Here is a 24,024-nt window from a genome sequence, read left to right as displayed (position 1 = left end):
AAAGAAGAAAACATTCTTGTAAAATGAGTTTTATTATTATGATGTGATAATAAAACAATGCCCCCCCCCCCATCACTTTCAGACAAACCCAGCGAAATCTCCAAAGATAAAGTTTCATAGGCTGATAGGAAAATGCAAATTAGATACATAGTTGATTCATTTTTATTTTAGGATAGAGTGATAAGCTAGGCCCCACCAAACACCGTGCTTTTTATACAATCAAAAATCTGGACGAGGGAAGAAGCAGATGAGGTGAAAGTGGTACAAGGGTAAAGCTAATATGAGAAAGAAATAAAGAAGGACAGAAAAGTAGAGAAAGCAGTAAGGGAACTACTGTATTTCAGTTGCCCCAGTCTTTCTTCTGAAAACAGTGAATATATGTCAGATCTTTGACAGCAGACAGAAGGTCACAGAAAGTCCGCTCTGCATGGCACGAGCAATAAAAGAGTGAAAAAGGCTAAAGAAAAGCACCTGGTGGAAAATCTCATATCTAATTAGGGTAATTTACTAAAGGTCAGTAACTGACTGGATATAAAAAAAGCATCCCAGAGAGCCTGAGTCTGTCACAAGTAAAGATGTGGAGGGATTCACTAGTGTGCAGTTTTACATTGATGCACTTTATGTTGCATTTAACTGTTTGCTAACTCATCATCTGTGGAACAAAATATCACTAACAGACTGAGAAATCTCTGTGTGCAAGGATACTCAACAATCCACCAAAAGACAGCGTTACATGCAAGAAATCACTGCGTGGGGTCATTTCTGAGAAACATTGTCATTTGTTAAAACTCTACAGTGCAAATAACAGTAGTCAAATTCAGAAATATACAGTGACCAATCAAAATCCAAAATTATTTCCAGAAATCATGCACACAATGTCCAAGAACAGTGCACAGAGAGCTTCATGGAATGGGTTTCTATGGCTGAGCAGCTGCATCACCAAGTTCAATGCAAAGCGCTGGATGCAGTGGTCTAAAGGACGCCACCACTGGACTGTAGAGCAGTGGAGACGTGTTCTCTGGAGTGATGAATCGCGCTTCTCCCTCTGGTGATCTGATGGACGAGTCTGGGTTTGGTTGTTGCCAGGAGAAAGGTATTTGTCACAATTTGCATTGTGCCAAGTGTAAAGTTTGGTGGAGGGGGGATTATGGTGTGGGGTTGTTTTTCAGGAGTTGGGCTCAGCCCCTTAGTTCCAGTGAAAGGAACTCTTAATTCAGTATACCAAGACATTTTGGACAATTTCATGCTCCCAAATTTGTGGGAACTGTTTGGGGATGGACCCTTCCTGTTCCAACATGACTGCACACCTGTGCACAAAGCAGGTCCATAAAGACATGGATGAGTGAGTTTGGCGTGGAAGAACTTGACTGGCCTGCACAGAGTCCTGACCTCAACCTTTGGGATGAATTAGAGTGGAGACTGTGAGCCAGGCCTTCTCATCCAACATCAGTGTCTGACCTCACAAATGTGCTTCTGGAAGAATGGTCAAAAATTCCCATAAACACTCCTAAACCTCGTGGAAATCCTTCCCAGAAGAGTTGAAGCTGTTAAAGCTACAAAGGGTGGGCCAACATCATATTAAACCCTATTGATTAAGAATGGGATGTTACTCAAGGCAGACGAGGCAGACAAGTGAATTCAGATGTATATACAGGTTTAGGAGCCACATAAGCTTCCAGCACAGACAGTCTTTTTCTGGCAAAGTCTTACTTATTTCAGAATGACAATGCCAAACCACTTTCTGCATGTACTGAATTCCAACAGTGTGGCTCCATATTAACGGGGTGATAAAATGGTTTGCCTTATTGTTTGTATTTGCCAGCCAATGAAGATATTCAGGGGATCATAAAAAAAACAAAACAACAACAACAACAACAAAACAAAACAAAACAAAAAAGCCTCAAACTGTTGAGTGGCAGAAATCCTATATAAAAAACAGGGACAGGAGAAACCTTTGGCTTTTAAAAGTGCAGAACTGATCTCCACAGTTTCCAAACGGGGTAAAAACAAGAGTTGTCACATCATAACAACACGTGTCCCACTTGTGCTGCCTGCATCAAATTTAAAATGAGGATATACAGTACCAGTCAAAGGTTTGTACTTTATATACTGTATATTCTTAAGCAATGAAATACATTCTCAGTAAATAAATTCTTAATAAATACATTTTAAAACAACTTAAAATCACATTGTGCTTTTATTTGCATTTTAGACCCAACTCATATCTAATTTTGTGTTGAGTGAAGACGTCATTTCTCTGCTCATCTAGCAACAAGAAATTCTACATCAGCAACTCTACTCATTCAAGGGGAAGATAATCCGAGAAAATATCTGCAAATCTGAACATTAAAATACTGTCATCATATTGCACCTTATTACTTTAGTCACTGGAAACCTGAGATTTTATTTACAGCCTCACTTGACAGTTGACAACAAATTAAGTAGAATTCTAATAATATGCTGTGCAGTATGTATAATGTGTAAATGATCTATACAATCATTACGTCCTTGAGCATTTTCTGATGGTAATGAAATTTTGCTTTCTCTTCCCATCTCATCATGTTCCTGTGGATCTGCAGCTTCTGTGGCATCTGAAGAGGAGGTGAGCAGAAGGTTATGTGACAAGTCTAAATGATATTACATCTGTAGTGCAGTAATGTCCTTGAAATGTGATCTCATGCATAAAAAAGTAGAGCTTATTCAGCCACACCTAAAACTAGATCTACTGTGCACAGCATCTCTACACTAATGTATTGGAAGTCAATGAGAACATGCTCAGAGAGCGAGCGTCAATCCCGGCTCTTCTGATATGATTACAACATCTAATCACATTTTTTAAGAGAGGATAATATCATTATTTCTCTGGAGACCAACTGTGAAAAGCCTAAATCTCACCATGCTATGAAACTATACGGGGGAAGTGCTGGTAATAAAAATGATGCTGGATTGCTGGCTGGGTTTTCCCTCCCTGTTCAAATGGCAACAAATCTGCGCTGTCTGTTTAGATGGATTTTAGATAACAGTGCCTGGACATCACAAAATTTCAGAGCCAGGATGAAGCACAAACTTTTACTTATATGTTCCTAGGATCATAGAGAGGAACTGACCACAATATTAAATTCTCTAGAGCTTACTCTGAGCCAGCAGGCAAGAAACCTTAGTGGGCTCCTGAAGTGCAGATATTTGTCTTTCTGGGCCATGAAAGGAGACAAATTAAATCTTTAACTATATGAAGAAGGTTAGACCATTTGTTTTTACACCCAAATTACCAGCCAGCTCTCTCACTCAACCAGGACAGCACTTTTCAGTTTTTACCTTTTAGTCCATAATGTGTGTACATGTGCAGAGAGCAGATTTCTGTGTTTAAGGATTGCAATTTGAATTGCCATTAGCAGACTAAACACAGAGAAACACAAGAACTGATGCAGAGCAGGAATGGACGTCTGAAGCTTTGCAGGAAAGCTGTAAAACCAACAAAGACTTTTAACTAAGCCTTACACTTCAGGAGTGGAGCAGTCAAGACCAGCTTTGGGATTTCCCAGAAAATCACAAGAAACAAAGTGACTTTCATGATGTCTGTATATTTAAAAAAAAAGAAAAAAAAAAGGCATAAATCAACCTTGCCAAAAAAACGGTGGGTGTCACAGTTCTGGAGCTCAACTTCAGCTATAGTATTCAGTCAGTTGCCTTCATAGTGATATAATAACTGGGACAAAACAGGTAAATGGTGCAGCAGGGACTGCATCCATCAGCTGTTTGAAATTACAGGATGATGAGTTTTTACTCGCTGTCCATGACCTTGTACCAACTGCCAGACATGAAACATCTTTCTGCTACTAGCCCATGGTTAAACAAACATGTGCACCTCATTTCTCCTCATCTGTCTGCTTTCCTCACATATGGTGCATTAAGAATCTGGGAGGGGGCAGTCCACTCCTGTCTCTAACTTATTTTCAGAAATGTTTTAAAGGAAACAGTATTTATAAGGTATATTTTCAGTTTTTCAGCTGCACCATTGCTTTGGCTGTAGTGATGGCAGTCTTCCTTTTGTTTGATATAAGGGTGGAACAGACAATAATAGTCCTTAGGGGATCATTCTTATGCATTTACAGCAGGCTCGTCCAACTTTTCATCAACCCTCACCTGCTGCTTTAAATCTTATTCTCCAATTAACCTACAGAGCAACTGCCGTTCTCACACATCCAAGCCGTATGGTCTGTTTAATGCTAAATAATAAATATGCTAAACCAAGATGCACATGGGAAGCATACCATGCTGCTGTTGGCATTTAACTAAAAACATTGCAGTGCCTATCATAAGTGGATAAAGAACTGACATGACTGAGGGGTTATGTCTTCTGCCGAGAGTTAAGTGTGAAATCGCTCTGTCTATACAAAATCCACACGGCTATGAGTAGCGGCCAGATGTATGTAATGCCGCTAATAGTCACAATTTATATTCTCCAGAATAGTTTTTGATTGGGTGCAGTAACTTTATCATGGTTACTCCAGTAAATAGTCCCCCCACACAGTCCCCTGTATAAAACAGTTATGGCTCAGTTTTATGGTTTCATTTACGAACAGATTAAACAAACAAGATGTTTATTTTCTGGGTCTTAAAGGTGCTGTTAAAGAGGTTTTGTTACCGCTGGACAAAGCCAGGTTATGTTATGCCATTGCATCACACACATCTGAAATATTGTGGGAAGACACACGTGATTAATTTAATGGCTGCAAAGACTGACGATGAACTAAAGTGACAACAATCAGCACTTCCTGAGAGAGGTTAGTCCCACTGTCTCAACATAGAGGGCCACAGGTGGCTCATACAGTTAACCCATGCTTAAATCTGTGCAAGATCTTACCAACACTTCTTCTCCCATTTCAGTGTTAAATGAAATGATGATGGACAAAAAAATGGGATTTGGGTTAGTATACTGACCCCCCCCCCCCCCCCCCCATTAATGACTGCTGTACTTTTTTTTTAATTAGCAAAAGATTTCTGTTTTACTCTTTATCCATTCCTTTGTGCATCATCTCATTTTGATGAGCACAATGTTTAAAAATAGTGAAGAGATGAAAGATCGCAATGCAGCTGGATCTCATTCAATTCTATCCACAAAGAGGTCAATCTGGACAAGAGCAACTAGTGCTCTGCAGTTTTAAGAGAAATTGTGGGACTTCAATCTCCCTCAGGTACTATTGATTGTTGTTGGCTGCAAGGGCATGATATGGAGGATAAACCTAGAAACATTCATTGTGCAACTTAGTCTGTTTCTACAAAGTCAATTTGGGTGTCGTGATTGTTCCATTCTGTCCAGCAGCTCGTGCACAAGGAAAACTGAAACATTTGAACTCTTGCACAGTTTTCACTGTCCACACCATTTTTCCTAAAGTGACCCAAGATACAGAAATAGATTTAAAGATACAGTACCAGTCAAAAGTTTGGACACACTCACAGTGGGTACTGTAATTACTGTATGTTGCTTACTTGCTTGTTTTTGCTTTTGGCAAATCAGTAATTGGTTACTAGATGCAGCTCCAGTTTGAATGAGTTAGTCCTGCTATGAAGAGTTGAAGGCCATTAGAGGGCCTTGACTGAACAGTACAAGCTTGGTAACAATGTTTCTAATGAAAACAGGAAACTGCTGATCACTTTTTTTCCCCCCTGAAAACATAAGTAAAGGTCTGCCATTTGCCCTCCTGTGAAAACATTTGCAACAAGACATGGAAAGCATGTTTTAAGCAGGCCGTACTTCATAAAAATAGTCACTTTATTGTATTACAGATCAAGTTTAAAATGAATTATTCTTATTCTTGCTGGTGAATCTACAGCCAACCGTGATTGATGAAGAGGACGCTTGTATTTACCCCAGCAAAACTTCACTCAGACTCATAGTGCAGCAGACACACTGCTCCTACTCTATGTAGTAGCACTTGCAGTAGTGTGTCTACTTTCCTCCCTCTATTGTGTTACAAATCTGCTGCCCAGTGAAGAGCTCTGTCTGACCTAGTTACATATATACAGCACGTAAAGGTCAAACAACAAACTGTAGAAGAGCATCCTCTGGCTGCTGTGTGTTAACATTCATGATGCTTAACTAGGTTAGAAATGAGTGTAAAGATGACTTCTTAAAGCTCTTAGAGATTTACATGTTTACATGCACATGTTCACTGAGAGAGACATCTGTTGGCTGCCCCGAGGGGCGAAAGGTCAAAAACAGGCAGCAGAGACAGACAGTAAGGCAGCAGTTATTTATCGGAATTGGAGGAACAAGAAAAGTCTTATCCTAGCAAATTACTCTGAATGTCATCAGCAAAAGAACAAACTGTCTAGACATCAGCAACACACGAGCTGAAACAATAATTTCTTAAATGTTATGTAAAAATCAGCATTTTGTTCTAACAGTGTTGTGTTTACGAGGACTACTGCGGCACTGCAATCCCGTCGTGTCATCGCAGATGAAACGCTGTAATCTCATCGCTAATATCTGATTGAGGACATCATGAAGCAACATTTGAGCTTGACATAAATCAGTGGAATCAGTCTGAATGTCACTAAGGGCTGAGTGTCAGACACTGGCCAAATCTACATAAATTTGTCATCTGATAAGGCAGTGAGACGACACTTGGGCCTTTCACTGTGCTCGTTGTCAAAATATTTCATGCAGAAAATAGAACAAAAAAAAATGCTCAAATGTGGTATTTTTTTCTTCCAACAATCTTTTTTCCAGGCTGATCTTGCCTACAAAGCTGTACTCCTGATTTTTTTGTACAGTTGAGGCCTTTGCTCACGATCAATAAGAAACAGAGAGAAGGAGAAACAGTTATGTGTACAAGGTAAAAATAAAGAATTCACTCAAATACTACAAGGACAGACATATAATCAGACCCCAGAACTATGACACAGCCTTGATATTCATTGAGGTCGTCACTGGAGGCAGGCCATTCCATCCTCTCCACTCCCAAATTCTGGAGGTAGTCTCTGATAAACCCCACTTTGTGTGGGTGAGTGTTGTCATCTGAGAGGACAGAGTTCAATCCCAGACTGTGGAGATCTGGAGGCCTGGCTGTCAGCACCCGGCATGCCAGAAGCTCAAAACAAGAGTCAACAGCAGAAAAAGCTGTTTGACATTGGCAGAGAAGATTTGCCAGCTTTTTCATGGGCGCAACTGACATACTCAACTCTGCTGCTCAACCCACAAAAATGCATTTTCCTTTCTAATGCGGCTCCATTGAAGGGGAAATAATCAGGCTTTCCTGTGTGTATAGGATTTATTGCCAAGAAGCATTTTACAACAAAGAAAAAAAAACAACCAAACATAAATTTCCTTATTTTTTGTGCTAAGTTTATGCATCATCAGCACAAAGCTCACTTAACTAATTTATCAGACACAGACACAAATAGAGCATTATACAGTACATAACTGTTTTTTTTCCCAGGTGCAGAAATACTCTGTTGTGTGGAAACTTCAACAACCAGGTAACAGAGAAAATAAATATACTGTCTTAATTTTTTCTTTTATTTCTTTTATTTACCATTTAGGAAATTTGCTAAATTAACATTTAGTGTCCTACAATATCTGATAAAGACACTCCCTAAACTGAAATGAGTGCACACATTTACATTTATTTTAAGTCTCACTTTCTGCTTCTGTCAGGATCAACTAAAAGCAGCTTTCATTTTTACACAGTTTGGCAGAACCTGTTAGCAACGGGTAAAACTAGGGTCATTTAATTTGACATGGGAAAACAAAAGAAGTCTGGCAAACACTGTGTAGAGCAGACTAAACCAGCATCGACTGCTTGCAGTTTACAGAAAAGATCCTGAGAAAACAAAGCAGTAACAGAACTGTAGCTGCAGGTACAAGATGAAGCTGCTTCACTACAATCAATACTACACAAGCCGTAGTTTTTAAGCTCTGTCCTTGTGCAAAATGGTTTCTCACAGTCATCTATCCATTTATTTCCTTAATCACTTATCCAATTTAGAGTCACGGGGGTGCCGGAGCCTATCCCAGCTTTCACAGGGTATAACCCTGGACAGGTCACCGGTCTATTGCAGAGCCAACATGAAGAGACAGACAATCATTCACAATTTAAAATCACTAATTAACCTAATATGCATGTCTTTGGACTGTGAGAGGACAGCAGATTTGAACGCAGGATCTTCTTGCTATGATGTGACAGTATTAGCCACTGCACCACCCAATCTCACATTTAATAGATCTATATGCCTAATGTAAAGACATTAATGATACTTTGGTAGTTAGTGACATAACATTTTTTCTGCACCAGGACAACAAAGGATATAGCATTAATTATTAGTAGATATAAATAAAAAATAATATGCATGCTGCAGGTATCTCTGCTAGAAATAGAGGACGGCTGCTGTCAGCCTGCCGCAAAGTTTGCAATCTGTCAATTTTACCTGCATACTTTCATTTTAGCTTCCTAATCTACTTTAACCTTTGCTGTACAAAACAAACAAGCGGTGGACTGGAGCAGCTAAAAATATGGTGTTAACACGCCTGCTGACCCAAACAGACCAGCAGCTTGTTTGTCAAACACACTTACTGAACCATTGGTTCTTTGGACCCCTGTTTGGTAATCACGGTGACCAATCCGGACAGTGCATTCTACATACTTCATATATTGCTAGGCTGCAGTCCTACAGAGTTGGGCACTACTATATATGGTGAAATCACTATTGAAACCACTGAATTTTTTTTTTTTTTTTTTTTTTTTAATGAAGAAGCTTTAGTTGCAGCATAAAGCACTGTTTGCAAAGCTGCCTGCATGTGTTGAACTGTGAGATATTGACAATATCCAGATTATTACATAAGAATTAAGTTAGGAAGTCCATAAAGAATGCAGTTGAAGGCTGATGGTGTGAGATCATCATCTTCCTTTCCTTCATTTGAGTCACTGAGGAGCTCCTGATCTACAGAGAAAGGAGTAATTACCTTTAAGTTTTATTAAACTGTGCTCCTTTTGTGCAGTACTGCCAGCTCTGTATTCACTTATGTAATGATTCTACTCAATATGCATCAAACAGGACTGATAGACAGCAATTCTCTCTTTCCTTCTTGCAAAGCATGCCCATTGAATGCATTAATAATAAATAGAAATACGATGCAAGCTCCATAATATATACAGTACCATATGATCCTTTGACCCTGTGATGTGGCATCTCTGTATTGTCCCCTTTTCTAAGGGCATGTACGGCCTGGCCAGAGGTTTGTCGGATCCTTAGCATATCTGCAACACATGACACACACAGATTGTGCTACTGTAACCTCTAATAATAACCACAGGCATAACGTAAATATTTTAAAATGTTAATTTACAATCTAGGTTTGCAGCAAGGCATACAGAGAAAGCATCACTGTTTTAAATGAATGTCCAAAACCTACTGTCTAAAACAGCGGCCACATTACGAGTGTTCTGGTGAAAGCTGCTGTGCCACTGGTTCAGGACAATACAGCCAACACCACTCAGACTCAGCAACAGAGCGGTCTCGTAGGGGTTCTCCAGGACAAACGTTCCTGCACTGGAAACAAGGGAAATAGTGAGCTTAGAAACACACAAAGAGAGTAAGAACGGTCTATAAACCTCTACCAAGCAAAAGGCCAAACATACTGATGAGAAACAAAAAAACAAACAAAAAAACATTAACGAGGCTAGGAAGTCCAGAAAAATGCATTAGGAAAGCGAAAGGGAAGGCAGACATGAGAAATTTGGTTATAACTTCTTTGATACCTCTGCTGCATGTCACGCTTTGACTGATGGAGAACACTGGCCTTGTTGTGAACCTGGTCAAACAGCAGAGCCATGCGACACTCTAAGGAAAGCAAACATCATCATCATCATCATCAGTATTTGTCAAGAGAATAATGAATATTTACAGAATAGTAAAAAAGCCAACTGTGTAAAACAGTGGCCACATTACATGTGTTCTGTTGAAATATATACTACGAATAATAAAGTGAGTATTGCTTGCTAACTATAGGATAAGAGACATAGCTTACTATATGGCATCTTTTTGCTTTTGTTTCATTTACACTGTTAAGCATTCAGATTGTGTTTCACATGTTTAAACGTTTACATAAAGTTTAGTGCTGTATGATGTATTTGAGGGAATGAGGTAACTGATTAAAGCTGCCATGAATAACACACTTTAGTCAGCATGTGTTCATTAACTAAAACGTAACATCTTAGCCACGAGTCTACATCAGACCAGCTTTCAGGCTGCTTTACAAAAGCAGAAACACAAGATGAAATATGGAAATGTTATGACAGAACGTCAGTTTAAGAGCCAAAGAGGCTTTTAGCAGGATTCTCCAGCACATGCTAGCTGGACAGTCCATTTATGTATGAGCACACAGGTACTTGACCTGTAGGTGTGGAAAAACTGGTGCTTCATACCCAAATACAAAACAGAGCATGCATCACTGGCTCAGGCTGAAAGAGGGGAGTAAAGCGTGTGATATATTTTTATTGCAGTTTTATATGAAGGTATTGGAGGAACACACAGGGGCTCTTAGAGAATATTTTTTACATAGAGGGCCTTGCTTATTTTAGCAACACAATACATATTTCCACAGCATCACTCCACAGTAAAAGAGTCTAAGGTGCTCAACTGGCCCGAGTGAGGTCCAGACTTTGGACTATTTTTAATTCAATTTCAATGATTTGCAGCTAATTTATTTCTGTTCTTATTTAGAACTTGTTTTATAATCATGGCTGTAGGACAAAACTGTTGTGATAGAGTAACACAATACCCAGAAAACATACAAGAGCAGATGGTGCTGCACAGTCTGAATGACCCCCCCCCCCCCCAAAAAAAAAAAAAAAAAAAAAGAAAAAGCACATAATGTTGGCCAGTGAAGGAACAATCCAGTGTGTAAATAACAGCTGCAATTCAGACCACAGTGTCAGTCACACTATAGTTAGCAGCACTAATGTCAGGCCAGTGGGTGGCACATATGTCCGGCCCCGGGGCTGGACATATGTGCCACTCTGCCAGTCACACTGGGGAAAAAAGCCCATCACAGATTACCTTCACTTGCCAGTGAGGGAGATGAAAGGGGCCACGAAGACGGAGCCACAGTTGTTTTTTTAAAATATCTTCCGAAGGTGTGAAAAGCGATTTTAGGGCCAGTTATCATTTATTTAAAACTTGGTGAAAGGAAGAAGGGAGGAAACCTTTTATAATAACTCAGAATGGAGAGCCTTGTCTCCTGATGGTAAATAAATTACAGCATCCACAAGTTCTTTTCAGCCCTTTCCAAGAAAAAAAGGATTGGTCCAAGGATTGGTTTGTGTTTTATCAAAGAATATACTGCAGTGAAAATAAACCCATTTATTCTTGGGCTAGACAACTAAGAGCAAAGTATCTTTGGTTAAAATTATTCAGCACACGTGTTTGTAAGGGTTTAGACAGCATTCTAAACACAACTCAGGTTACCACAATGATTCACAAATCTCATAAACCCATATTCCACTCACAACAGAACATAGAACACATATCAAATATTTAAACTAAGACATTTTGAAATTTCATGAAAATTATTGGGGCATTCTGAATTTGATGACAGCAAAACATCTCTAAAACTGTGGGGAGAGTCAACAAAAGGCTAGAAATGTAAATGCACCAATAAACAGCTAGAGGAACATGTACGATGAACATGCAGCTAATTATGTTGACTTAAGTTCACCAGTCTGCAGAAAAACTGTGTCTACAAATTTCAGAAGAATATTTCTAAACTGCATACGGCAGCTGAAAGTCTGGCTGCTGAACTGGCCTGCCTGCAGTCCAGACCTTTCACCAACTGAAAACATTTGGAGCATCATGAAGCAAAAAAAGACTGGGACAGCATTCCTCTCCCAAAAGTCCAGCAGCTGCTCTCCTCAGTGCCCAGATGTTTATAGATGGTTGTTAAAAAAAAAAGAAGAGGTGGGCGCTAAAACGAAAGAATCAGAAAAACTTGGTTCCTAGCATTACACCACCCTTTTTCCACATGTTCAGCTTCACAAGAGCAAATTGTAAACAAACCTTGTTAAATTTATTTCTACAAGACATCATTGCACTGTTAATCAATTAACAACAGCCTTCTCAGTGAGTATGATCCAGTATTAAATTCAAAATCATTAATCCTCATTAGGTTTTTGCTGTTACTTTATTTTTACAGGCACTCGGTGAAGTTGAGGAAATGTTATGCCAAGTGTTAGCTAGTAAAACCTCATTGATTTCTCACTGCAGCACAAGGATATTACTATATATACCCACTCGGGGAATGAAACATCGATGTGTTTAAAGAGATTAAGCCCACTGCTCCATTTACTGCTTACATAATCTACAAAGCTGCTGCAAATATTAATCATACATTCATTCATTACAGTATTTCGCCTCTTATTTTTCACCCCGAGTTCCCATCTAAAACTCAAGACCTATGAGGACATATGACTGTCACCGTCACTGTCTGGTTCTGATCCTTGTTTTCTGCTGTAATCTTGTTGTAGGAGTTCCCCATATGTTGCTGAGTCTGCTCCTCTTCCATGTGCTGTGTGTTTCCCCCGTCTGCGTCTTCCTGTTTCTCTGTGTGGACTGTTCTTTGTTAAAGGTGGACTTTGATCTAACAGAGATATGGTGTGTTAAGTTTTCACTCAGCATAGCGCTGCGCATTATGGCCAAACATCCCATTCTTTCTAACTGTGCTGTCATGAACTTTAACATTTAACATGCTAAAGTCTGAGATGTAGTTCTTGGATTTCTTTTGCAATTTGTCTGAGCTCTGGAAAATTTCTTTTTCACATGACTGTAAGTGCTCCCCCACCAAAATTCTGGGCCACCTGTTTCACATTAATCTCAAATATCTAATTTCTGTAGTGTGCCACAGGAAACAGAAACAGTAACATAACGCAATTAAAAACACCAAATTATAATTCTAAACTCTCAATTTTAACCCAGCCCTTCATTTGAGGTTTGTCTGAATGTACTGCAGGCACACACACACACATGCGCGCATGCTTGGACAGTATTTGCTTTGGACTGACCTCTGCTGGAAATCTGAAGGAAATGCATCACAAATTTCTATTTGTTTTTATGGCCCCAGCCACACACAATAGTGTAGCTGGAAAACCCTGCCAAAATGTGTTTGTGTGGGTTTTTCTTCGTTCTTCTTTCAGTTTAATTCTTTCTTATTTTGAAGGTTAGTCTCTAACGAGAAGGAGCAAAGGAGGGTTTGCTTCCCTCCTTTGCTCCTTCTCGTTTCCCAACCTCGTCAACTGTGCCTTATTACCTCTCTCCCCAGGTATGTTTCTCTTCAGTTCTGAGTCATTCTACTCATTGCAGTCTTGAATATTTTTTTAATGCTCAAATGCAGTAGTAGCCATATCAAAGTGATGAAGATACTGGGAGTGATTTAAAGTGTGAAATGTCAGCAGTAAATGCATTGTCTTTACATGCCTATAAAAGCACTACAATCAAAGGAGTTCAAATGTGGTGTTAGAGCGTAAACGTACCAGACAAACTGAGGGCTGCGAGTTTGGCGGGTGGAACGTTTGCCGTGAAGTGTTCCACCCCCAGGTAAAGAAAGGCACTGCATCTGCACAACATCTGCTCCATCTCCGACAGGCTTAACAAACATGAAGACGAGTTAGCACAGTAGAAATGATGTAATAGATACAGTATGCTCAAAGCCAAGGGAGAAAAACAAATGCTGTATTGCTTTGATTTGCTCTACTCTAAGATTCAGACCTGGGTGTTTGTTTGCTGCCCATGAAGCCCTCCCACAGATGGGTTAAATGCTGGCTGTGGGTTTCCAAAATCTCCTTCATCTTCATGCTCAGACTAGTCCGTCCTGTGTCATATAGTGTACATTATTAAGCCCTGTAGCTACCTCACAATGGACAGGTGGATGTCTTTGCATATAATATTACCAGTTCAAATTACTTACCAAAGTGGCCTTTATTGTAAGGGTCAACAAGATCTTTTAAAGGCACGTTAAGGAAATGATTCCAGGACCTGAATTAAATATCCAGTCGTATACGTAAAGTTAAATACTTATATTTAACAAAAGTGATTCTAAAAGGACATCCTCAAAAAGAAAAAGATACATTTGAAGTTACGTGTGTCCAATGGGAAGGTGTTAGAAGGCAGCACATGATTGGCAGGTACCTGGGGAAACAAATTTTGGGTTTTACAGCTCATGGCAGCTACAGATGTGATGTATACAAAGTTGAACATGCAAGTGTACTTTAAGACTGAGGAAACAGAAGTAGAAAAAAAGGGTTTCATGAAAAAAAAAAAAAAAAACAGAAGTGATGTACGACAGGGGATCAATGCCCAGAAGCTTGAAATAGGATCTTTATGAAAACATTATGTAATTGATTGAAAAACCACACTTAAAAGAGAGGCGGGGAGCAACTTAAATAATTGCCAGTGCTGACAGCAGGTAAAAGTGATATTGCTTTCTGTATCTGGCAGGCCCAGATTAATTTACTGAACTCACCGCTTTGATGGCTTGGCTTTGATCTCCCCTCGCTTTAGTTCCCCTGCCACCCTTGGTCTCCTTTTTGTTGTCGCTTTCAACTGGCACAAACAGGAAGCAGAATTAATACATATAGTTGTCTGCAGGGCAGATTACACAGATTTTGAATCGGTAAATGGGGAATAAAAACTTTCTTGGCAAAGTCATCGGCACTTATTGCTGACAGAAGAACTAAAAGTTTCCTTCTCGCTGCAACGCGCATCACCCTCTGAATATAAAAGCACTATTAGCATGTATTATCAATCTAAATGCAATCATTCAAAATTGATGTTTTAGACAAAATAAGGTAGCAATCTTCAAGTTTATTTCTGGTATTCTTTTGAATTTCGTGTCAGGCCGGCAGCAGCAGCAGGTTTGTAGGAGAAGCCTCCATCTGTTAGTCCATCGGTCCAATACTTAGATCCGAAGTGAAATCTGTTCAAATGCTGCAATGAACCTGAATGCAACATATTAAATTAGTAGACCCCAAACTTTCATTTTATAGAAAACAAAATCTTGTGTGACCTAACAAACACAGAATAAGAAAGATTTCTCTTTATAGTAGTTTACGTTTCCAACTGTAATACAGTAACACGCCTCAGATAGTTAAACCACCCACAAACACATTGATACACATTTTAATAACCTAGCAGCCCTGTCAACAAATGTCGCAGCCCAGTATGTATTCAGACATGTAATTAAAATCACATGTTCTTTGCATAAAGTAATCACATTTGTTCCCAGTGACCTCAGAAAAACAATGTCTCACCACGTACTTACCTTGGGCTGCATTATCTTGGCCAACAGTAATACTGTGTTTGATTTTTCTCAGGATATGCCCTTTAACTTGAACATCAGTTCATTATTACCAAATGTAGAAACATTGTGTCTCTGGACAAAACTAATTCATGCACTTGTTACTTCTAGGCTGGACTACTGTAATCCCTTATTATCAGATTAAAGCTCCATGAAAAGCCTTCAACTCAGCCAAAACGCTAAAGCAAGAGTACTAACACAGAGAGATCAGAGTTCTCCCATGTTAGCTTGTCGTCACTGGCTCCCCATGAAAGCCAGGATCTAAAATCCTTCTTTTCACATGCACGGTCCTGAGTAATCAGACTCCATTGTATCTTAAACACCTCATAATATCGTATCATTCCCATAAGCACTTTGTTCTTGGACTGCAGATTTATGGTTCCTAGAGTTTCTGAAAGTAGAATGGGAGGCAGAGCTATCAGCTATCGGACGCCTCTCCTGTGAAATCAGCTCCCAGTTTGGATTGTGAAAATGAATGCCCTCTGTCTTTTAAAATTAGGCTTCAAACTTTTCTATTTGATAAAGCTTGTAGTTAGGGCTGGATCAGGTGACCCTGAACCCTCCCTTTGATATGCTGCTACAGGCTCCGTCTATTGGAGGACTTCCATGATGCACTGAGGATTCCCTCAACACTCACCTCTTTTCACTACTGTTATGTTTCCATGTTGTCCTGTCTTAGCCTTGTTGTCTGTTGTCTCTACACTTGTCTCCTTTCTCTCACCCCACCAAGCATTCATAGTAGATGGCTGCCCCTCCCTTAGTGTGGTTCTGCAAGAGGTCCTGTCCTGTTCTAAGGAAGTTCTTCCTTCCCATCATCACCAAATGCCTGCTCGTAGGCGACTATCTGATCATTGGAGTTCACTCTCAAACAGTGTGGCTTTGTTATGATCATGCTGTTTGCTGGTTTCTTGCTTTCTTCCACTGTAATAGATTGAGTGGCACTGGGAATTTCCACCTCCCAAGGTGGAGTCTGGGTTGTTTCCTTACAGCTGGCGCAACTGCTCTCCATCAGATCTTCACCAGCTGTACTTAAGGAGCAGCGGGCTTGTTTCCCAGTTCTCAGCCACTCAACCTCAGGATCCAGCAACCGGATCACTTCCTTCCACGGTCTTCATGGATAATGCTTCAGCTGGGCAGGACCCTCTGTACCACTATTCACTAGATCTCACCTGCCTGCCCTCCTGGTTACCTCTCACTGTTCCACACAAATCAGCATGCTCTCCCCCACGTGGGATTCGTGAGCCATTCAAGTAAGCTGGAAATATTCTCGTCTCCTCTAGCTCCCTGTCATTTCGGACACTGTCTGGTCGTGTAAATGCACTGACCTCCTTTTCCTGTTTGTCAGTGAGTTCCCCTTCTGCCCGTGACTCAGACTCTACCTCCACTAAGTTATTTTGCTCTTGTGTTTTCAATCAATGTTTAAAACTGTCTCCGTTGTCTGAACCCGGTCTGCATTCGAGTCCTCTGCTTCGTCTGTAACAGGCTTACAATATAAATTGGTTTAAGAAAGCTGCTGTTGTGAATTGGGTCTGGATAAATGAAACTTACTTAAATTGGTAATTTTGGTATTATTTAATAAAAAGGCATTAACAGTGTCCTGTTAACATCTTGACTACATGTGTTTTAAACTGCGGCTCTTTAAAGATCACACAGCATCATCGACTACATGAAATCAGTATGTTCTACTTTAATCTAGACCACCCACCACAGTTTGCTGTGGCTCCCGTGGTCAATCATATCAATTAAAACTTTTTGGGATTAAATATTCATGCTAATATTTAAAACAGCTTGTCACCATGCTTTTTTCGTAGAAGGTCCATTTGGAAATCTGCACAGTTTAAATCACACTATGATTATTACTCAGTAACACAGACACAGCAGAATTTGAGGCAGTAAGAACAGACATGCATGCGAAAGCAAGTGTTTTCCCCCTGAGGCCAATCTTTTTATAGTTTGTGCTAATTTGTCCTGCGTGTACTTCATGTGAAGCACTGCACAGAATAACAAATAGCCCTTTCAAAAGTGGTTTCAGGCAATAAATCTTCTTGACACAATGGCAAACTATAGAGGTCAAAATTATGGTAATGATGGTCTTGTGGAAAAAAACAAAAAAAAGCCCCCAAGCACTGTTTCTGTGGTCTGATCATCACCCATGTATTTGATTCAGAAAAGCTTGTTGTAATATTTTCCCTCCTGTGGCAATACAAGTGTCAAGGGACACACACGCATACACATACACGAGCAGTAGTTTAACAGTAACCTTTGAACATTGACTCAAGTGATGCAAATGATTCAACCTTTAAAAAGGTACAGATGTCTGCAGGATCCCATCCAATGCTCTTTCTACACCCTTTCTATCCACCTATTCCTTTCCAACATATAAAATGCACGATTCCCCCGAGGCCTGAAACACCATTGCCAAAATGAAAAAATAAACAAAAGAAAAGATAAAGAAACAAGTGGAATGGGCCTTTCTTTTTTTACTGTACTAAAAATAAAAATACAATGTGATTTTACTGTCCCTGTTTCCTTGTAATTGCCTTACAGCTTTGCAGCTATCTCGAGTGATTTATTTCAAACAAGATCAAAGCTGATACATTTACAAAGAGTGAAAGAAAAGCTTTGGTTAAGGGTGTTCCTTTCTTCTGCCCTTCAACTCAGCCCTCTTTGTACCAATTATTTAAAGAATGATATGCTGAGTATGATTTGGACACCACCTTTGGACACCGCCTGCCCCTGGACCATTAACTGTGTCTGCTGATTACTAACAGCAGACACAGTTAATGGACATCACTTTGAAAAAAAAAAACATGCTGTGGCGTTCACAGGTGTCTTCATAAAGTTCTGCATGACAGCAGGATGTGAAACGACCTTTCTCCCCTGAACAAATTTCATTTCTATGGATGGCTGCTTGCAGTCTACATCCTGATGTCAAGATACTTCTGTAAAATGTAAGCCATTTTTCACTCAGATAATGAGGAATTATGTGATGTGAGGCAAACATCCAATCGTATACCTTTTTTCTCCCAACCTTCGGTGATGCATGGGTGGGCCTGGGTATCATAGAAAGGCCTGGGAGCTACAGTGTGGTCACTTAAAATGAATATTTTTCAGCTCATACTCATTACTTACCAATGCCAAACTTATGTCACATTGAAAAGCTGGAGTATAATAAATATGCTTAGCTGTACTGTATAAATGTCATATATATTATATATATATATATATATATATATATATATATATATATATATATATATATATATATATATATATATATATATATATATATATATATATATATTTTTTTTTACATCAGTTGGCTAGTGGTCTTAAAGTCGTAGGTTCTTAGGAAAGGCTAGGAATCTTTAGATGGTGTTTACACATATTTTGAAATATATACATGTGCAAATTTTGTACCTTTTTGTTCTTCCTTCTTCAGGCGACTGTAAAAAAGCTGAAGGGAAAAGTCTCGTGTCACAGAGCTCAGGCCTTCTTCTTGCAGGATGGACAGAGATTCCAGAGGCAGCTCCAGCAAATTCCTGTCTGCCAGTACCACCACATATTCCCCTGGATCAGTTGGCATTTTAACTGTATATCATACACATAAAAATACAATGATTTTCACATGCATCACATATCTCATGACAGTATAAATGTCATACAGCAGTATACTCCCAACTGTACAGACAATATCAGTCATTAACCACATGAGCAGTACCAAATGTGTTTGAAAAGAAAACTGGGGGGTGGTGAGATTGTTTGAGTTATCACATTTACAAGATGTTCAGAAAACTTGACCTCTGACCTTTAGCTTGATTTCAAGGTTGCCAAGATTCAAAGTCGTCTGAGATTTTTTGTAGATGCAGCTATGGTTTGAATTTGAACATCCTCGGTCACATCGTTCACGAGTTATGGCCAACGTTAAAGTTTTTGTGGAAAAGCTGACGACGCTGACGCCAAGGCTACAACAATACCTCGACCTTTTCTTCAAAACAGCCGAGCTAAAAGTCACAGCAGACTTTATGCACCATATGAACCGCTATTCCAGAGTGTTCTTGAGTGTAAGTCAAATTTAACACCTTTTTAATACTGATTTAAATGAAATTTAAGTCCAGACTGGCGATGGAAATACACATCAACACCAAAACTATACTAAGGTACTATTGTTGGTCTAAACAATACCCCATTGTCCCAAGTATGAAATGCCTTCAACACACAGCACACTTTGCTTTGTAAGCACTGGCTTTGACTACTCAAGCAATTTCCTATTTGCACAGGCTCATGTGCAGGCTGGCTAGCAAGCCTTTCTTCATAGTGGGCTTAAACTGTGGATTTTTTTAGGCAGTCACTTTGCATCCTCTGAATGTGCAGAGGAGATGAAAATGATGTCATGTTCTGAGAATTCTCAGAATGACATGACTAAAGGGACCTGAAACCCATTCACCCTGGCTTTTGTACAGTTCAATGCTTTTTATGAGCCTGATTTATTGCAAAAATAACCATAATAACCTTGGGTTATCACACCTAACTCACTGTACCTTTACCTGAGCTCCCTTTCTCTTCTTTCTCTTTGGTTTTCTCCGCTTCAGGTACTGGCAGTGACACAGCATTTGACCTGAAGATGAAGACAGGTGAGGATCAGCACGACTGCACTATGAACCTGAGATGAGAAAGATCTCTTGTGTATATAAATGAGGGCATAAACTGTACAGACGACTTGAATTGTCCATCATTCAAACCATACCATTCAATAGCTCCTTTTATAAATGCAGAGTTCTAAACATTAAAGAAGCCACGAAATCTCTTCCACTGGCCGAAGAAAGCTAAATGGAATTTGTCAACTAATTGTAAAGAATAAAATAAAAATATAAAAATAAAACAGAGCATCTGACATGTTCACCTTAAGCAAGAGAAGTCAAACTGTGTGAGAAGTGGATTTAAATAGTCTTCCATATCTTTTACAAGTTCTCTGAAGCGACCTGCTAACTCTTCTTCTCCTGCAGATTTCTGTATAGGGCAGAGAAAGCAGAGGTAGCTTTAGTAGCTGTTATACAGTGTGAAGTGTTTCAGGTCACTGATAAATTTCAAACGTACTCTTCTTTCAGCTAGACATTGCTTTAAAGTAAAAGTTTCCCCAATAAACAAGAAATAGACCTGATGTAGGAATAACTGCAGTGGAGTGAGTGTATTTATCAAGTAATAGAGTCAAAGGCAAGTAGTGGTCTTAACAGGACAGACATGGGGGAAAACCAGATGTTCCTCAGAGGCCTCCAGCCCGTCCTCAGCGCCGTGCCATGAGTCTTTATTGAGGAGAGCAAGTCTTGTCTCCTGGCAAAAAGCCCCAGTCTGTTCCCTCAGTGCCACCAGAGCCTGCGGGCAGACTGAAACCTTGGCCACCCTAGTGCAGGTCAAGCTACCTGAAACCACAGGATGACACACAATCAGACATGCATACTCACAGATACTGAGTACATACTGGCTTTTTAATTGGTCCCTGTGAGCATCTCCAGCACCCTCCTCCTCCTGCTCTTTTGATCTGCTCCGTCTTGTTCTTTCCTCACCGTTTGCTGTTTAATGAATTTGTCCACATTCTCAGGCAGTGCATCCAGCCCTTTGCACTTCTCCTACAGCTTCTTATGTCAGACTAGTCCCACGAAAGGTCATGTGAACAAGTAAACCTGTATGTTAATATCATGTAATGACTTATGAAAGCTGGTGTTTCATGCCAGGCCATTAGCAAGGAGGTCAAAGAGAGGACCCCCCCCCCCCCCCCCCCCCCCCATTTCTTGATTTTATCCTCACTCCTCGTTCTCATTAAATCTGAACTTTTCGTTTGCCTTTCAGATAAATGTTACGTGGGAATACTAAATTCATCTTGCTATGTATAAATGCCAACAACAATGACATGTATGTGAGATGAAGACTATATTCCCCAGGGTTATGAAACAAATCAGGTGCAATATAAAAATACATAAGAGGGTTCTGAAAAACAAAGCAAACCGTCTTCAACTCTAAGTTTTTATGTATCAGGACAAAATAAAATATCACCTGGTTTTTAAAGCAGCTCCCAAAGTTAGGTAAACTTAACCTCAGATGAACAAGACATGACATATTACACCATACCATTGATTATTTAATAAAAATTAAAGCAAAATACAGAAGCAGTGTGCAAAAAACTAAGCTCACCAAATGATTTACTAGCTTGTAGAAACACCTTTAGCAGCAATAACTCAAAGTCATTGTTTTCTGACTTTCTCCGTCTCTCACATTGCTCTTTACAACGTTGCTTCAGTGCATTGAGGTTTGCAGACATCCTTTTATGCACAGCTCTCTGTTTCAGCCATTCTGTTGTAGATTTGCTGCTGTGCTTGGGATCATTGCTCTGTTGCATGACCTAATGTGGGCCAGACTTTAGCTGTCAGACTGATGGGCTCACATTGGACTCTAGAATACTTTGGTATACAGAGGAGTTCATGGTTGGCTTGATGACTGCAAAGTGCCCAGGTCCTGTGGCTGCACCACAAGCCCAAATCATCACTCACTGCAGAATGATGGATTTCAAAGTGCTTTTCTATGTCTTTCCTCCTTGGCTTTGTTAACACACACCTGAATTCTCGAGACCAACAAATTAACAAAACTTCTGCTTTTCCAGAGGTGGTCACATGTGTTGATGATCAATTAATCCAGAGCATCTGATTAGCAGTACCTGGCTGCTAGTCATCGTCTTAATTCATATGGAAGCATTGTTGATATATTAGTTTTTCACACGGTGCTTCTGCATTTTGGTTTAGTTTTTGTTAAATAAATAAGGACACAGTGTGCCATGTCATGTGTTCTTGTATTTACCTAGAGATCTGTCTTCAAAAGCATGAGTTTAAAAATGTAACACACCTGTAACTTGTGTTGTCTTTCCCTTTTGAGCTTTGGTTGCCTCATAGAGAGCGCCGTAAAGTTCGGACCTACAAAAAATTACAAAAAGGGAAATCCTTTCTAACCGATTAAATATGTTATACATCACCTCTGCTTAAAACATAATTGCAAGCAACATAGAATTCTATCTGTTCTATTCTGGCTACTACAATCACAGCAGGCTCATTCTGCTCCTTCCAGGTAGGACTGCACTGAGTGTGCATTGCAACCTGTGATTATTCACTCAGTTACTATAACACTAGTGAGATAGGGGACAACAGTTACAGCCCAGCAAACAAAAGAGACCAAGGAAATAAAACGGAAAAGGACAAAACAGAAATTACCCATTTTCAGAGTGTTGAAGCAGAAAGATCTTCAGTGTGGGTGGGAGTTCTCCCAGGATGCTCAGGTGGCTGGAGTTGACTGTCAGGTGGCTGAAGGTCTGCAAATCAGACAGCAAAAATGTATGTTTCTCTCACACAAAAGATCCTACTAAGATACACCATGTCGGGGAGCAGTGAAATTCTCCTTTGTATTTTACAACCTCAATTCCAAAAAAACTGTAACACTGTGTAAAATGTGAATACCAAAAATAGTTCAACATTTTGAAAAACAATTAGTAATATTTATAATTTGATAGCAGCAGCATGCCTCACAAAAGCTTCAACAAAAAGCTGGAAAAGTGGTACACACAAGAAACGGCTAAAGGCATATTTTACAGCTAATTAGGATAACTAGAAACAAATGAGTGTAAGAAGGGGTATATGGGTATAAAAAGAGCATCTTGGAGAGGTAAAGATGGACAGAGGTTCACCAATCTGTAAAAGGTCCATCTACAGAACAATTTCAGAACAATGTCCCTCAACATAAAATGGCAAAGACTATGAATATCTCATTAGCTAAATAATATCATCAAAATATATCTGGAGAAATCTCTGTGCACAAGGACAAGGCTCAAACCTCCTAAAAGCAACTACAACAGCAATTAAAGAAAGTTGATAGGTTATTCTGAAATAACAACTCTGGTCATCAACTAACACAGCAATGACTAGTAAACAAACTGCTGTAAGTTTTTGTAAATCTTGAAGTATTAATTTTAATACTCTCCTTGTTCCTTAAATAGTAATTTAAATATTCTTTTATAACTGTGTCCATGCCTCTCTGTCACCAGCTTTTCAATGCACATGTTTAGGAAGTCTCAACTGCAGTTTTTCAAAGCTAAAAGCAGGTGTTTAACTTTGCTTTCATTTTATTGTTAATATCAATGATTCAGATTCTTTCCTGTTTTCACCCAGAAGGCTTGGAATTCTACAAAGATGTACGCTGGACTTGCTGGTTTGACATAAAACCCTTTAAGTCCAAAAACTGTTTACAGCTTCGCTGCTCTGTGTGATTCTGGAGCTCTACAGTGCAACTGGAACAGAGGCCATAACAGCACTGATATTATGCCCACCATCAAGGGAATTTACTGAGCTGGGTATGACAGCATCCATAAATCATGAGTATGAGTCTTTGGTGACCTGCTACCTTAGACAGGCTGCTGAGGGAGTCCTCCACTCCCTTTATCATGCTGCTGGGTCTCTCCTCGTGAGAAAGGAGCAGACTCCTGCGGATGCTGAGCAGAGCTGAGAGCTGGGATGCACCGGTGTCAGCACAGACAGAACTTAGGACCTCAGCCATCACAGCAACAGTGCAGCAGCTCTGGGAATAAAGCAGATGGATGGATGAAGGTGCTGAAGTGTTCTTAAAGAACATCTTAAGTA

At 39.7% G+C, this 24,024-nt stretch overlaps 1 protein-coding gene across 4 annotated transcripts in view; it reads right to left on the bottom strand.

The window, feature by feature from the left end:
• Positions 1-7,319: 7,319 nt before the first annotated feature.
• Positions 7,320-24,024, bottom strand: part of cfap46 (cilia and flagella associated protein 46) — a 71,861-nt gene continuing 55,156 nt past the window's right edge. For all 4 annotated transcript variants that reach the window (XM_030747415.1, XM_030747417.1, XM_030747418.1 and 1 more), the window contains 16 exons: positions 23,789-23,962; positions 22,606-22,703; positions 22,244-22,311; positions 20,591-20,769; positions 20,253-20,359; positions 19,897-19,967; positions 18,770-18,940; positions 14,516-14,595; positions 14,121-14,181; positions 13,961-13,993; positions 13,762-13,864; positions 13,527-13,639; positions 9,762-9,843; positions 9,416-9,552; positions 9,162-9,260; positions 7,320-8,943 (listed from right to left, as the gene is read on the bottom strand). In XM_030747415.1, the coding sequence (XP_030603275.1) occupies positions 8,837-8,943; positions 9,162-9,260; positions 9,416-9,552; positions 9,762-9,843; positions 13,527-13,639; positions 13,762-13,864; positions 13,961-13,993; positions 14,121-14,181; positions 14,516-14,595; positions 18,770-18,940; positions 19,897-19,967; positions 20,253-20,359; positions 20,591-20,769; positions 22,244-22,311; positions 22,606-22,703; positions 23,789-23,962 (1,683 nt within the window). In that variant the 3' untranslated portion in view covers positions 7,320-8,836. The remainder of the gene's footprint in view (positions 8,944-9,161; positions 9,261-9,415; positions 9,553-9,761; positions 9,844-13,526; positions 13,640-13,761; positions 13,865-13,960; positions 13,994-14,120; positions 14,182-14,515; positions 14,596-18,769; positions 18,941-19,896; positions 19,968-20,252; positions 20,360-20,590; positions 20,770-22,243; positions 22,312-22,605; positions 22,704-23,788; positions 23,963-24,024) is intronic.

The sequence above is a fragment of the Archocentrus centrarchus genome, chromosome 15 (genome assembly GCF_007364275.1).
Source record: "Archocentrus centrarchus isolate MPI-CPG fArcCen1 chromosome 15, fArcCen1, whole genome shotgun sequence".
Classification (NCBI taxonomy): Eukaryota; Metazoa; Chordata; class Actinopteri; order Cichliformes; family Cichlidae; genus Archocentrus; species Archocentrus centrarchus.
Note: the sequence above shows the minus strand (reverse complement) of the source record. Positions and strands in the feature narration are given on the sequence as shown.